General features: G+C 51.8%; 5 protein-coding genes across 5 annotated transcripts; 2 read left to right on the forward strand and 3 right to left on the reverse strand.

The window, feature by feature from the left end:
* Positions 1 to 4,557: 4,557 nt before the first annotated feature.
* On the forward strand, positions 4,558 to 6,610 carry N7468_002329 (putative topoisomerase family protein TRF4; the record flags this gene model as incomplete). Its single annotated transcript, XM_058471626.1, has 4 exons — positions 4,558 to 5,459; positions 5,513 to 5,636; positions 5,716 to 6,201; positions 6,278 to 6,610. 4 exons carry the CDS (start codon positions 4,558 to 4,560, stop codon positions 6,608 to 6,610), a joined length of 1,845 nt encoding a protein of 614 aa, XP_058334767.1.
* A 1,129-nt stretch (positions 6,611 to 7,739) lies between these two features.
* N7468_002330 (D-arabinose 1-dehydrogenase (NAD(P)(+)) ARA2) lies at positions 7,740 to 9,155 on the reverse strand (the record flags this gene model as incomplete). Its single annotated transcript, XM_058471627.1, has 1 exon — positions 7,740 to 9,155. One exon carries the CDS (start codon positions 9,153 to 9,155, stop codon positions 7,740 to 7,742), a length of 1,416 nt encoding a protein of 471 aa, XP_058334768.1.
* An 829-nt stretch (positions 9,156 to 9,984) lies between these two features.
* On the reverse strand, positions 9,985 to 10,485 carry N7468_002331 (import motor complex subunit PAM16; the record flags this gene model as incomplete). The annotated part of the gene is made up of 2 exons (XM_058471628.1): positions 9,985 to 10,383; positions 10,483 to 10,485. 2 exons carry the CDS (start codon positions 10,483 to 10,485, stop codon positions 9,985 to 9,987), a joined length of 402 nt encoding a protein of 133 aa, XP_058334769.1.
* A 604-nt stretch (positions 10,486 to 11,089) lies between these two features.
* Positions 11,090 to 12,830, forward strand: N7468_002332 (PEX28-32 family peroxisomal membrane protein; the record flags this gene model as incomplete). The annotated part of the gene is made up of 3 exons (XM_058471629.1): positions 11,090 to 12,244; positions 12,304 to 12,417; positions 12,471 to 12,830. The coding sequence occupies 3 exons, from the start codon at positions 11,090 to 11,092 to the stop codon at positions 12,828 to 12,830; spliced, it is 1,629 nt and encodes a 542-aa protein (XP_058334770.1).
* A 299-nt stretch (positions 12,831 to 13,129) lies between these two features.
* Positions 13,130 to 15,030, reverse strand: N7468_002333 (Zn(II)2Cys6 transcription factor; the record flags this gene model as incomplete). Its single annotated transcript, XM_058471630.1, has 5 exons — positions 13,130 to 13,664; positions 13,741 to 13,950; positions 14,009 to 14,559; positions 14,651 to 14,822; positions 14,873 to 15,030. The coding sequence occupies 5 exons, from the start codon at positions 15,028 to 15,030 to the stop codon at positions 13,130 to 13,132; spliced, it is 1,626 nt and encodes a 541-aa protein (XP_058334771.1).
* Positions 15,031 to 15,386: the final 356 nt, after the last annotated feature.

Here is a 15,386-nt window from a genome sequence, read left to right on the forward strand (position 1 = left end):
ATGATCAGAATTCAAACATCAAAACAAATGGACCTTATCATGATATAGTCTCATCAAAGGTATCGGGAACATACGCCGCAGCTGGTGCAGGAGCAAGAGTTGCAGTTGCCGGAGCAAGAGCAGGAAGAGCAAGAGCAGGGAGACATGTTGATTGTTTGGTTGAGGGATAAACCACAAAAAATGATCTTCAGAAGAGTTGGTAGAATTGATTGATTGTAATCGTGGATGGTTCTAAAAAGACTTGATGGAGGGCTCTGAGCCCTTCTTTATAGTTTCTCCTCGATGCTCTTTTGGTTATATCAGCATAGGCAGATGGCCCAACCACGATTATTTGCTTTTTCTCTACTTGCTTTTTCTCTACTTGCTTTTTCTCTGCTCCGAAATACCATGATTTCTGTTTCGTTGATTTTCAACCTTGGCCCGGCCACTATCGGACATTCCGCATGAGGGCAAGGAAACCCCTCCATTACATCGCGTGGTCGAGTCAAATGGACACTGTCCACAGGAAAAGCTCTCCACACTTCTCCACCCTCTCACGCGCTATCCGCCTACGACGGTTCCGACAGTTGAACGCTTGCGCCGATTGGGGGAAGCCAAGGCCAAGAGGAGCAGCCAATCGAGCGAGCCGATGCTGCAGCCCGGTCGAGGCCCATGTGCTTGCAGAAATGGAAAGAGGGGTGCTCCTGTTTCTCCGAATCGGTTTCTGATGTGGAGCGTTGCTCTCACCCGTCGCCTCTCGCTTCTTAGCCCGTCATCTAGGGCTGTAGATCAATGTGAGCAACGTATGGATACATGGGTGGGTTCCAAGAGGCTGGTTGGGGTTTCAGTTTCACGCTTATAGGCTGCCTTGCTGCCTTTGTTTGTGTTCATCAGCTGTTCCCGTTCCAAAGTTAACCAGCTACTGAGCGGGGCTCTTCCCTTTCTCACTTCCTCGTGGCCTTTGGTAATTTAGTATAGGATTGTTCATCTTTGGATATAAAAGTAAACAAGCTGGATGTCTACGTTAGTTGGTCCTGTAATCTGACGATTATGGGGCTTTTTACTGTATGATCCTTCGATTATGCAGGGAAGGTGAGCCTCGGGCGATGTGGACCGGTCAAAGCTGCGCAAATCCAAGGCACCGTATGATACGACCTGCCTTGGTTTTCCCGCTCTGTCTCGCCTCTCATAGCATGCGAGCGGTTACGAATGCTATTGACTGATACCACTTTGTGCTTCTTCCTGTGGAGAAGCCACCTGCCTGCTCTGTGATTATGGGACAACCAGGCTCCACAGGACCTCGGAACGGGCCTCGAGTAATGGGTTCACGAATAGAGACTAGTTTACGCTTCAGGTGCGTTATTTTACTAAGGCGTATATTTTACGGCGCCAGGAGCGGCCAAGGTCCGTAATTTTGTCGAACGGCCTATGAGAAGGCGTTTTGACGAGCGGATTGAGGACCTTGGAGGAGGGTGGCCGTATTGCCTCATTGGCAGACCGGGGGGGCATTTCTGTGGTGGATTTTCCAATTCCACCAAGGTGGAGTTCGTCTTCTGGTTTCACTCGCTCATCGGCTGCTCTCGAGGGCAAATGACGATGTTTGGAAGGGGACAGAGCGAGAACCGATGCCCTAGATGGGGCTTTGAGTTAGGCGGATTATCAGAAGCGGCATTTTCGGGCAAACCAGATCAGGAAAGTTCATTCTAATGATCGAGAACCACATCTGGACAAAAGATCCGTCCGAAAGCGCAGCAAGCTGCCGAATCTCAAATGGATTCCCTGTCATACTTGACCTCATAATAGCATGCCACGGAAGCTATCATAGCCCTATGCGCGAGAAGCGCAGCTTCTCGCACGGGTCCAAGATTCTGCCCGAAAGGCTCTTGGGATCCACATTGTTCAGGATTCTTTCTCCTCATAGTTAGCACTAGTAGAAGCGCCGAGGACGGCTAGAGCGTTTCATCTCGTACCAGGATAGCTCGAAGCTTCCGCGCATATCGTATCCTGTATCACGGACCCTTCCAAGATGCAAGCTGTAAGATTATCATTGGTCCAGTGGACTTGTTTTCCAGAGGTCAAACCATCTTCCTTTTACGGACAGCCACCGAATTGTAATTGTGTTCCTGCGGTTGGGGCTGTGGGGAGGAATAGAGTTTCGAATGGATTCCTACGTTTCTACCACTTAGGAACCTATTTCGCTGAAATCAGCCGCCCAAGCCGAAGAGAAATTGTACAGAGAAGGTGGAGTCCTACCGCATCTGGGCACCGTGACGAGGGTTCGGCGCTGGATGACTGTCCTCCGAGATACCAAGTCTGCGGAGTGGAAGCTATTCTCGGTGGACGGTAAATGGGCATAACCGATGCCCCATTGACGTTGTATTCAAACCCCGAGCGGGAGCGGGCTTGTCCGAGGGGGGGGTCTACGTCAGCAGAAGTCCATAATACAACAGCGATCATGAAGTACGCTGGGAAGAGGTTGGCATGCATGGGATATGTCGTGGGACGCAAGTGATCCAAATGCTGTGCAGCTGTTACGATCGTCCTTATCTCCACTGAGTCTAATTCTCTAATTAATGGGTCTTGTGCCCCCAAGGTACTTGTTCAAGAAGAATAAAAGTGGTTGAATTGCCCGTGGTCAGGTTTGCCCCGGAAAATGACCGACTAGAAACATCTGGGTGGAGGACAACAAGACATCGCCTCGCGGTTCAGCCTGTCGAACTAGGATCTTCCCCTCATTCCTTGATCTCCGCAAGACCGATCTTCACTCAACATAAGCACAAGAAAGGAACGTCGCATGAGTTTGGAGCTTCAACCCCCCAGCGAGTTGTTTATTTCTGAAACAGTGAGTTAGCTGTGTCCTTTGCGTGGTGAGGATATCACGTCACATACGGGGCACTGGCAGCTGCCAGCAGGGCAGGCGCACGAAGCACCGCAGCTGCAAGTGTGGTCAGGGCCTATAGGTGGTGGTTAGTCGAAGACGGAAAGACTCGTGGGAGACTGCGGGTGGTCAACACCCCGCCATGACCCCGCCCCGGTAAGTTCTTGAATCTGTACAAGGCAACAGGGCGCGATCTGACGTATCTGACTGGGGAGGGGAAGTTGCTCACCCATTTTGATGGTAAGGTTGGTTATCTAGAAAAGACTTGAAAAGTTGGGTTGCAGAACTTGGAAAGGTGAAGAGTCTGAGAATGATGGGGAGAGAAGAGGGAGCCCACCCAATAAATAAATTCCTCCCGTGACTTACCGAGGCCAAAACACCGCGATCAGGTCAAATCATCAAATCATCAGTCATGTAGACTCGGACTTGCGGCCTCTCGAGCACATTTCTGCACTCTTGCCCCGCCTGCGCGCATTATTTGACGTAGCAGCAGTAGGGGCCCCAGTGTTTGCTGCTGTTTTCTGCCTGACCCAGGCAGTCTTTTCTCACTCCTCGTTGAGTTTACTATGCAAAGACGCCAGAACAGTAACACAGGCAGAGACACAATACCAAGTGATTCTTGTGCTACTATGTATGTCACTCATTGTCTGAGTTGCCGGTGCGGAGACTGCATTCTGCACGCAATTAAGCACACCACACCTGCCAATCAATTGCAGATGCAGCTGCAGTGGCATCTTATTCTATTCGCACTCTGCTGTATGAATCACTATATGCCCCCTCCCCTCATATTATACAGCATGCGCTCTTCTCTGGGAACCAGCTTCGAGAATGTTTTAGTTTCTTTTTTTTCCCCGCCCCAGTCTAAGCCGTCTCATTTGCCACTGGCTCTTCTGATGTTACATGTACTGGGCACTAGTGAGCTGGCAGCTAGAACCCAATTGGGATATACTATTAATATGAGCCCTAGTAAAGGTCAGATCAGAATAGTACTAAGAGGGAGGGTTAGTAATGTTGCTACGTAAAATAGGCAAGCCGTAAGCATAGATCCTATTGTTATACAGCTCAATGGGAGTTCTCTCCTGATGCTAAGCAACCAGACTTTGTTCATGAACACTCTATCACACGAAAATTGTCCCCGAGTGTCTCGCAATTGCATACTCAGATATCTGCATTAAGGCAGATTAGCTTTGGCAAATACAGAACCTGTCTACTATAATTGGAGCTTCTGTAGATAGGCATCTTAGTTGATACTTAAGTCACCACTTATTGTGCTGAGATCCCTGAATGGTCAACCTGCTGGCTTTCCTTTGTATTTCTGCATGATTATAAGCTGGTCCAGTATAGAAGGAGACAGAGATTGCTATCCTTGGATGAGAGTAGGAGACTAACCAGCTGGTCACTGCATAATCCGGGCGGTGAAGCCCATCTTTATTTCTGGATTCACCGCCTGCGGGATGCAGATTTTATGCCAGATCCAGGGTAGCCTTTTTTTTCCCTCTCCGCTTTGATGGTGTGTATTTTCATCTGTTGACAACTTCTTGTTTGTGTCTCCGCGCGTTCGGCCAATTTGTGCTTTACAGGGAAATCCTCCTGTAAGCCCAGCGCAGGAGGCATATTGCTTGAACGCCCCTGTCCTATTCTCAGTCGACAATCTCGTTAGAGATCCAAGTTCTGCTGGACACCAGGTCGCGTGTAGGAAGATGACCTTACCTTTCCAATTTCGTGGGAATCAGCCCCCAAAAGACCAAGGAAGACGACCTGGAAGAGACCAATACAGACCATCCAGAGACCGTCGTGCCCGACCCCGCCACGAATTCACCTTTCGAGCTCCTGTACCTACTGCCCAGCGACCGCTCTTGAGTGGAAAGCGCGAAACTACTCCAGAGCAATTGCAGTCTGCTGAAGGAAGTGGGAAGGTGGCCCCCAAGTTTGCGTCGTTAGATGCGCTCAGTGACAGTGAAGAGGCAGAGATGGAGTTCTCTGATGACTCGGAGGAAGAGGAGGGCGCGCCTCCGCGCAAGAAACAGGCGCTTGGTCTAGACGGCAGCATGAGTCAACACGAGGCAGGTGGTCTGGATGAGAATGGTCGCCCGCTTACACCTGCTGCTGCCCCCGCTCCTGCTCCCACTCCTAAATGGTCGAACCCCGATCCTTACACGGCGCTTCCCCCACCTGACGATACGCAACACAAGAAAATCGACATGATCAAATTGATTCGCAAAGCTCGCCTTACAACTACTGAGCAACCGAAGAAAAATGACGCTGTTGTGCAAAACGAGGATTTCATTTCCCTCGGTGCCGCGGAGGACAAACTGGACGATAGTGACTCGGACAACGCGAGAAAGGCACCTGAGAATGCACCAAAGGGCCCTCGCGGACTGGACTCCAGAATCACTCTGCCACAGGGGTCGAAAGCTCCTACAGGGCCGAAAGCGATGGGCCTTCAGGACGATCAGATCAAGGTGCCCTCCACCAAACTCAAAAACCCTCCGCGCAAATTCAACACCGATGGATCGATTCACCGAAGCTGGCAGCCCTCGAAGGAACAAGATACAGCTCCCTGGATGCATGGCCGGACCCAAGCAACGCACATGCCTGCCAGGTAAGTTGCTCTGTGGGTTATATTGCATTGTAGTATTCTAACACATATAATAGACTGCACAGTGAAATCATCGCTTTCTACAGCTGGGTCAAGCCGCACGATTTCGAACAAATTGTTCGCGCTGACCTTGTCCGCCGACTGGACGAAGGTTTCAGGAAACGGTACAGAGGTTCCCAGGTACTCCCGTTTGGCTCATTCGCTTCTGGGCTATACCTGCCTGTGGCAGACATGGACTTGGTCTTGCTATCCCCCCCAGTTCCAAGATGTTGGCCGCAGAGGCTTTGGCGAGAGGAAGGGCCAGATCTATGCGTTTGCTGCTTATGTTCGAGACCTGGATATTGCTGTCCCAGGATCAATCGAAACAATTGCGCATGCGCGTGTGCCAATCCTGAAATTCGTGGACAAGCTGACTGGCTTGCGGGTCGATCTGTCGTTTGACAACGACAGTGGTCTGCTGGCTAATCGGACGTTCAATGAATGGAAGCGGCAATTCCCAGAGATGCCTATCATCGTTTCGGTCATTAAGCAGTTTTTGCTTCTGCGAGGCCTGAACGAAGTGCCAACCGGAGGCCTCGGGGGTTTCTCCATCACTTGTCTTGTCACCAGCATGCTTCAGCATATGCCAAGAAGCCAACACCAAAACCTGGGCGATATTCTGCGACGGTTTTTCACTTTTTACGGCAATGACTTCAATTGGAGAGATATGGGAATACGAATGAACCCCCCGGGTTATTTCAACAAGGTGAGTGTTGACGCTAGCTGTTCTGCACCCCTTAAACGAAACACACCGACAATATCTGACACCAATCGAAATCAAGCTCTTTGGAAAAAGGGATCGCCTAGCGATCGAAGATCCCAATAACCCTGCGAACGATATCTCTGGCGGAACGAGGGAGGTCTTCCTCATCTTCCAGTCATTCTCTAATGCTTCCCGACAATTGGATGATCAAATGAATGCGCTCACCAAAGCCAATGACGACAAGACGAGCATTCTGAAGGTCATCCTCGGGGCCAACTTCGATGAATACGTCGAGCAACGAGAGCAGCTCTACCGAGTCTACATGTCGGCTCCCCAGTTTGCGAAATACCGGCCCCCTCCTCCACCTCCCCCCGAATCTCCACCGCCCCCGCCCCCCCCTGCTCCTCTGTAGGTTCCTCTTCGTGCTACGCCAAAAGGAGGGAGGGTCCTTGATCACCAGTCAATTTCGAATTCCTCATTTTCTATGTTTTACGCGATACCCCAAGTTTTGTTTCCCAGGAGTCAATGGTTGCGATGGGGGGGTTATGGGTGGGTATGACAATCCAGATTTCTAGTTACTATCTCTTTGAATTCCAGTGTTCTTATTCGATATCGCCCCAATCACAATTGGACAAAGAGTCGCTGGCAGCCCCGAGCTGGAACTGACACTTTAGGTATTCGTCCTGATCGTGGTCTCGATTTGGTGGCTGTTTCCCTTCGCTCCTGCCCATTCCACGAGAGTCCTTCCTCGAAAGACCCCCGTTTCCAAACACTTTCATCTCCTACCCAGCTCGCCTTATCTACCGCATCGGGACAAATACCGCTCTTTGTTCCACGGTAATCCAATCCTATCCTAGTACACCATTGAATCACAGCAGCCATGTGATGTAAGTGGGCATCACTGAGCTTTATGCTGTTGCTAGATCCTCCCACATCCTCCCCCCCATCTTTCTCATCAAGGAAGGGCTATAAGCGATTCCTTGGAGAGGACAAAAGAGGGCAGGAGGAGATGAAGATGGTCGGGCGTCGGCATCCAGCAGATACACCTTGTCGAATAGGTTGCAGTAATAAAAAAAAAATTTGGGATCTTGGACACGAGGGGACTATTAACTTCAAGTCCTGAGAGTGGACTGGAATCGGCCCCAGCCTAACGCCAATCATGCTGACCTCGGGATATTCCGAATTTTATCCAGTTCTGATGTCTCAACTGTCCTTCCTGCTCCGCTGGCGGGAGCTCTCCCATGATAGAAGATGCCTTCTATCTATCACTGCCACCATTTGTATCATAACCGGTTTCATCCAAAAAAAGACAAGATACCTAATTCATCCATGGATAGCAATGAAGCACCTCGTGTCTCGTTGTATGCTACTAGTACCCTTTGGACTAGGTGAACTTGGTCATAAGTCATGTCAATCCCGAAGTACTGGATTGAGGAAATCAAGTGGTATTGTGCGTGCATAAATACTTATACAATCCTCCTATTTATACCCATGAGGAGTCTATTTACACCCATTAAACGGCCCAAACAACAGTTTCGGTCTTATGCAAGCTGCTTCTCTGCATCGAGCGGCGGTGTTAGGATCCCTTCTTCTTCACACCCAGTGCGTGCCTCAAGGGTAGTACTGGGTTGAATGCCGAGTTCGTTCAAAGTCGACAAGTGTTCGCTGGTGATTTCATTCTGGAAGCCCACCGGTGGGCTTGCCCAGGCATAATCCATCCATTCCTCGCCAAGAACGTCTCGGATCTCCTTGGCCAACTGCAAAATATGAATGCGGCGCTCTGAGGACCACGCCCGGTCCGTGATCAGACCCTTGGAAGGAGTCAGAATGTTAGAGGCATGAGGTGCAGACGAAGGCACCGCACAAGCTGAGATTTCGGCAGGCGTGGAGGGCCCAACGGCCTGAAGCGTGCTCTCGGTGTCCGAGCCATCTTCGTCCTCATTCCAGTTCTCCAAGCCATCGAGAATACTATGCCACACGCGCAATGTCTCATCCAACTCTTCAATATTACTGACACCCATCACGCTCACTCCCAGTCTCTTTCCCGTACCAAGATTGGCCACCGAAAGAAAACCAGGGTCCGCATTCGCCGTCCTCGCCAACGGCGTACCCAGCGCTCCAGCCTTCGCTCCAGCCTTAAGCCATGACTCTAGCGCAAACCGAATGGCAACAACTTCCAGCTTCTCGCCACGCTCCGTCGCAAGGTCCGCAGCCCGCTGGATCACCCGCCGCAGCGCATCCGGCGCAGGATGGAAATCCCCCATCGCACCCACCGGCACACCCTCCCTGCGTAACAGCCCCATCCCCAACGGCGATGCATTTGGCACAACGTCAACGCCCGCCTTAACCAGCCGCGACAGCGCCCGGCTCCGCAGCCGCGTATTCTGGAGCGTGAAATTCGCATACGACATCACGATATCCAGCGGCTCCCCCGTCTCCCGCAGCACCAGTTCCGCAAGCTCGCTCAGCACATCCACCGGATATCCTGAGATGCCCACGTAGCGCAGCAGCCCCTCCTCATCGCGCAGGCGGCGCAGCTCGCGCACCGCACCCAGGACTTCGGCGGGGGTCACGAACTCCACGTCATGACAGTAGACGACGTCGAGGTAGTCCGTGCGCAGGCGCTGCAGGGAGCGGCGCACGCTGTGGCTTACCCAGGCGGGGCTGTAGTCGAATGTTGAGGAGGCGATGCGACCGACTTTGGTGAGGAGGTGGTAGGAGGAGCGAGGGAAGGAAGACTGCACAAATGGGGTTGCGAGGGCGTGGCCGAGAAGGGTTTCTGCCGGGCCGTAGTAGGGAGATGTGTCAAAGGCTCGGATACCGCGGGTGAGAGCGCGCTGGACTAGTTCTGTCGTTGGGAGGGCGTAGGGATCGGCGTTGTACTGTGAGTTGAAGGTTGCCGTGCCCATAATCAGCGGTGGGAGGGTCGCAGAGAGTGGGGCCTGGGAAGGAGGCATGGTGGTGGTAGATTGTGATCAATTGGAAGAGAAATGAAAAGAAGGGAATAGGGGAGAGGGCCAAGCGAGAGGAGACGGCTCCTGCTGGAAATCCATCGGGGTTTTCTCGATCTGGTTCCTGCATCGCCTTGAGAAATTTCCCCCGGGTTCCCCATCGGGGCTATGGCGCAATAGTGGGGGTGGGATCAGATCGCCCGATCTGAGCAGCCAGTAGGCTCTCGATTGTGCATAGCTGACCCTCCATAATTATGGCGTATAGTGACTTCTGTGTTCCTAGGGTTTCTTCGTTCGGTTCTGAAGGGAAGATTATGGGTGTTCCTGGTCGGCGGTGGCAAAAAAGGACCGGGGAAAAAAAGCAAACATGGTACTTTGAGGAAGGCCTGAGGCCCGTTGAGGCTACAAGAAGATTTAGAATCGAAGGTATTAGAGGTCAGTCCGCATGGTTTCTTCAAGTATTGTACATGATATTTTTTTCATACAGATTAGAGTGGAGAAGAAAGGTGTGGTACCGTAAGACGAGGTGATGTTATACACAAAAGGGACTCGAGGCCGAGATCGGACGACTCTTCTCGCCGCAAGAACCAACCCACGATGGGCAGATCACAAAACCAAAATGCCCATGTCTATAAAGAGATAGGAGAAACAGTCGACATCTCTCCCATATAAACCAAACGCCATGCTATGCCAGTATAAAGTTGAGAGGCATCCGAGGATCTCCGGGGTTGAAGACGAGGGGCGCCGAAGCCCAGGATCCATTGCAAGGATGCGCGCATGTGTAATCGGAAGAAGCCAAAGCAGAAAGTTCGACGATTAGAGGCGCACATTTCCTTCACCGGTCCTTGTAAACCTTGGGGTTCCAGCCTTCGCGAACCTCCTTCTCCTGGGCCATTTTGCGCTCCGCCTCGCGAATCTCCATTTCTATCCGCTCGCGTGCCCGGAGGATTTTGCTCTGAAGATAAAAGCTTCCGCCCTTCTGGGGGTCGTTCAGATCGAATAGCTTCTTGAAGCGTTCCATGGTGTGCTCGAGGCTGGCTTCTCCGGCGACGGGAGGCTTGACATTGAGAATCTTGCAGGCCTCATCGAGGGTCAGACCTGACGAGGTAAAGCCACCACGGCCCTTGGCTCCAGCTTGCTTTCCAGTAGCCTGGGCCTGCTTGTAGGCTTCCGCAAAGGCGCGACCGAAGACTCGGGCTCCGGTAATGATCACTTGGGTGACGATGCGATGAGCCTGTGGTGAGAGAAACGAATTAGTCGTGGCCCAGCAAAATTTTGTCCCCGTCGATTATTTCGATCGGAAGGCGAATGGATATGATGCGGAAGGACTTACCATGTCGAGGGCTTGGGTGACCTGGGGCGATGATCACAAGGAGGTGAAGTGAGGAAGAAGGGAAAATTTCGGCAGCGCGCTTTAGCGCCGGTCGGGCTTGGATCTATACGCCGGAAACGCGGCAGCATCTACTTATGAACCTATACGCTATCTTCGAGATCTTATACTCAATGAATAGTTTTTTATCTACCTATCTACCAAGAATAGTCTCTCATCCACCCTGCGTCCCCTTGGTTAAAGAAGAGCGCAGGGTCGCGTGCGCAGGAACGTTCAACGCCGAATCAAAACGGAAGTAAAGAGCCGGACAGCATCCACAGTCACATGTACGCAAACCCCCCGCAGACCATCGTTGAACCGAAGACGTAACCGCCCAACCAAGGATCGCTTTATAAACATGGACGCCTGCTCCAGGGCTGTTTCGGTTGGCTGAGGAACCTCACCTGATGACGGCTTCTTGATTGGATGGCAGCTCTTGGTAGGTTTGAGTTCCATGTGAGCTACTAGCTCGTTACGAGTAGCGGGTAGCTACTTGCTCCCTGTAAACGTTCCTGCCTAACACTAACGCCGTGCTCATGCGACAGAGGACATCATCCCGTGGGTACCCTCCATGGCCAGCCCAAATGCTACTCAGGATGGCTATCCTGAGTCCCAACCACCGACTGTCGCCGCCTTTTCTCCCTCTACTATCTCCGGCGCTGCCCTCACCTCGCGGCAACGCTCAAGCGTCATCGTGCATCGCAAATCCCCTCTACTGGTGGCTACGCCGCCGCCCATCACCAGGGCACTCGCCTACTCACATCCGTTCCTATTACCGTTGAACTCGCTGGTGGGTTTGTTGACATGGACAACGGGGGATGCCTGGCAGAGCTTTTTGCTCGTGGCCACCTTTTGGGTGGTCGTGTTGTACAGTGATATCATTATCCTCTACACGGGCCCCATAATGGTTGTGATAGGATTAATATTGGGAATGTATGGGCGGCGATATTCACCTTTATCGTCCTCTGCTTCGACGGGGAGTAAGCATCTGCGAAAGGCATCTGCAGACTCTGCTCGTCAACAGAAAAGCCTCGACGACATCGTCGATACCCTTCGAACCTTCACAACTCGGTGCAACATGCTCCTCGGCCCATTAATCGAGTTGACCGATTTTCTTTCCACACAGCGAACAGCAACATCAGCGACTACCCGCCCTGCTCTAACAGCTTTGTTTCTTCGTATCATCCTCATCACCCCGGTCTGGATTATTATGACCCTGCCTCCCTTCTACCTGATCACTACCCGACGAATTATCATGATCGCGGGAACTATTATCCTCACATACCATTCTCGACCTGCGCGTGTTTCACGCGTGATATTATGGCGCTCTCGCGCTGTCCGCCGTCTTGTTTCGATGGTGACCGGCCTGTCGGTCTCAGAAGGCCCGAATAGCTCTCAGAAGGCCCAGGCACAAGGCGTGGGATTGAACATTGCAACCAAACGCCGCGGAGACGACGGAGTGCGGTTTACTTTCGTTGTTTACGAGAATCAACGGCGCTGGCTGGGTATCGGCTGGACATACTCTCTGTTCCCCTCCGAACGAAGTGCCTGGACTGATGAGCACTTGGACCCCGTCCCCTCGAAAGATTCCTTCGAATTGCCCGATGTACGAACTGGGGATGCGAAATGGCGGTGGGTCGAAGGATCCGAATGGCGTGTTGAAGGGGCTGAGACCGCAGCTGGCGGCAAGTCTCCTTCCGAGGGGTGGATCTACTATGATAACAAGGTGCTTTCCGAACAGGACACTAATTTTCTTAGGTGCGCATATTGCTGACTTTGCTTTAGTGGAATGATGGTCGCCGTGGTCAAGATGGTTGGGATCGATACACACGCCGCCGCAAATGGTTCCGTGATGCGGAGTTAGTCGAAGTAGACGGCACGAGCACTTCAAAAGAGACGGTATCCAACCTCACCCAAGCCCTCGAACCCGAGAAAAAAAACCCTTGACAAAGTACCCACTAGCCTCTCTCTCTCAATCAGTTCCACTGAAAGCCCGCCGACGACGTTGGTTCAGCACAAATAAGGAGAAAGATCCTTTCGGCAGCGACGGATCTTCTCCCGACGCCGGCCGCTCTACTGGTGCTAATGCTACCGATGGGGCAGAAGATGTCCGGACTCCATCGCGCCCCATCAGTTCCCGCAAGGCCTCGTCACATGGTCGGGAAGGTAGTGATAGCTCTAGCTTTCGCGAGAAGGAAATGGCTGCTACTCAAGACCATCTTGATAAGTGGGGGACTCGAGCGATGGGGGGTACGGAAAGGGCAGAGCGTGAATTCGGGCTGAGTGATGAGGTGAATATGGGGCTCAGCTAATTGAATTCTTACCACGCGACTGTCAAAACCTCTGTTTCATGTTCATTTTCTCTTTACTATCCTTGCATTAAGTTGCATGTGGCCTGGTTTGATTTATTAATTTGGGGCGGGGGGCGTCGAGGTTTTTTTGCTGGAACAACTAGGTACTGGAGTTCTCAAATACCCAGCGACTGGAAATGCAGCCGCTAATGAGAATCCGTTATACGTCTTTGATCAACCCCGTATTCACGTATTTTGAGGACTTTTCTCCCTAGAACATAAAGTACAAAGTATTTTTGACAGTCATAGCTCGTTAAAAATCACGCAAGGATCAAGTCCCACTGCAGCTCATCTAGAATATCCAACCAATGAACCGGGGAGCCGACTTCATGCTGGGCCGAGGCATCTTGCCTCGCCCATAGAATACCCAGTAACTCCTTCGCACGCCGAACATTTCCGATTCCAAAATTAACCTGAAGCTTCCCCAGGCACCGCAGCACAAGGTCTCGGTGTCCAATTGTCTCGTTCTCGCAACCAGAGATGAAGAGAGGGAATGTAAGTGCCGAGTACTCGCAGTGGTCGTCGAGAGGGAATGTCTCAACCCGTGCAAGACAGCGTTGCACGGCCATTGATTTAGGGATTGAGACCAAGGAGCTCCAGTCAGTCATCTGTAGGCTTGAGGCCTGACCTAGAACCTTGATTGCTAACCATTCCAGGACAGAATGTAGGTAGATGAATGCTGCGTCACGGAAGCATTCGGCGACAAGCTGGAGGCGGGTTAGTGATGCGGGCGTCAAACTCTGTGGGATAATGTAAGACGTTGAGTCGTGAGACCACGCGAGGAGAGCGCCATTGCTGAGAGGCATTAGTATGGATACGACTGGTGTGCCTTGTGATGCATATTAATACGTAGTCATCAGGTGAGACATACATAGATGCTATTGCCAGCCGAAGAGCAATATCGTCGCCTTTTAAAGAGGGTAGATCTGCGATGGCGCCGCATAGTTTCAGAATCTCTTCTGTATATCCGATGTAGATGTCCAGTCGGGGAGCACCAAGATCGGTATCCGTGGGGTTCGGCTCTGCAGCCGTGATGCGCTTGCGGTTACTGAGCCGAGCCATATTGTATGCATAGAGGTAACTGATAAAAAATTAGGATGGACGAGAAGGGAAATGTAAAGGCTATGAATATAACGTACAGGCCCCGAAGGAATTGGCCTGCATCTGGGTCCATAGTGCGCAGCCCGCCGCGCGAAGCTATCATGCGCTGCAGAGCACTTAGGTGCACTCCCCATTGCTTGACGCTACCACGTACAATTTCGTATTTGCACATCAGCCCAACTGCAAGCATAGCATCATCAGTTAAGCTCCCTTGTGTGCTGTCATTAAGTGCCGCGCGGAGCCCGGCAAGGGTTCGGCCATAGAAGTTTGCCGATGCGGTCAGGGCGCTGAAAGTTTGGGACCGATTCGCAAGATGAAGAGCTGATACCGCGCATATAGCTTTCATTAAGAGTGGCGAGGACATCGCTCGAGGTATGAGCAACGATCGAAGTGGATTGTCGTCGCTTTCAAGGTTGGCGAGGAGCTTGGAGCCCTCTTCCACATGGTATTGCAGATAGTGTAATTCATGATCTGATAAGTGGGGGACGTAGTTTCGAGGGCGCTGAATCACTGCTAATGAGATTTCTTCATTCGAATCTTCTTCAGGGGCATCGCTCTTGGGGGTCTGAACGCGGGGGGGAATTTTGTTCTATTAATTGGTAGGGAGGCGTAGAATTGACCGAACCGCTTGGACATATAGAGATAGGCGACCCTTGTGACCCCTGGGTATCTTGCCATACATCTGGATGCGGTGATAGCGATGGAGATAGTAAACCGGTGTGAGGGGAGAGGCCTGACCGCCGCTTTGACAACTCGGCGGGTGTGAAGATATGAGCCGACGGGCCAAGAGGTTCAACCCATAGAGAACCGTATCCCTCACAGGTTCGACCTTGCTTGGTGCAATTACGACAGCTAATAAGAGTCAGCGACTAGTGCTAAGGTGAACTGATTAGGAGTAATACCTCGGCTTGGCCTTATCGCAGGCTTTGCGGCGCCTTTTACAGGTTAGGCAACCAGATCGAGTCCATGCCGTGCCTGTTTGTCGAGCTCTTTTCTTGGTTTGGGTAGTTTTTCTGACAGGCTCAGACCCGGGCCATCCTGTATCAGTGAAGGTAGTCATATCTGAATGTGAACTATATCCGAGAAAAGAGTGATCGAAGTGATCTTCCCCGCGATTTGATAGCAAATCTAGAGACGCTATACCCGATAGGGGCAATCTTGCGCTGCACGTGATCCTTATCGCGATATGGGGTTTTCGTGTTTAATTCCGACGTTTAGAGCATGAAATAGAGAGTTCCCTAGATGGACCTAGATCAGTAGTCAAAATATGCTAACAAGCCCTGTGAAGACCTGAGTTCAGCCTCTCGCCATGCTGTCTCGTATATCCCAGCGATCGACAGGCCAAGCGGCAAATGCCCAGGGCATCGTCCGTGGCTTGACCGAATCGGGAAGGTCCACCCAGATACTTGCAGCTGC

The sequence above is a fragment of the Penicillium chermesinum genome (genome assembly GCF_028974085.1).
Source record: "Penicillium chermesinum strain IBT 19713 chromosome Unknown utg000002l:1.0-5270490.0:1.0-5274688.0, whole genome shotgun sequence".
NCBI lineage: Eukaryota > Fungi > Ascomycota > Eurotiomycetes > Eurotiales > Aspergillaceae > Penicillium > Penicillium chermesinum.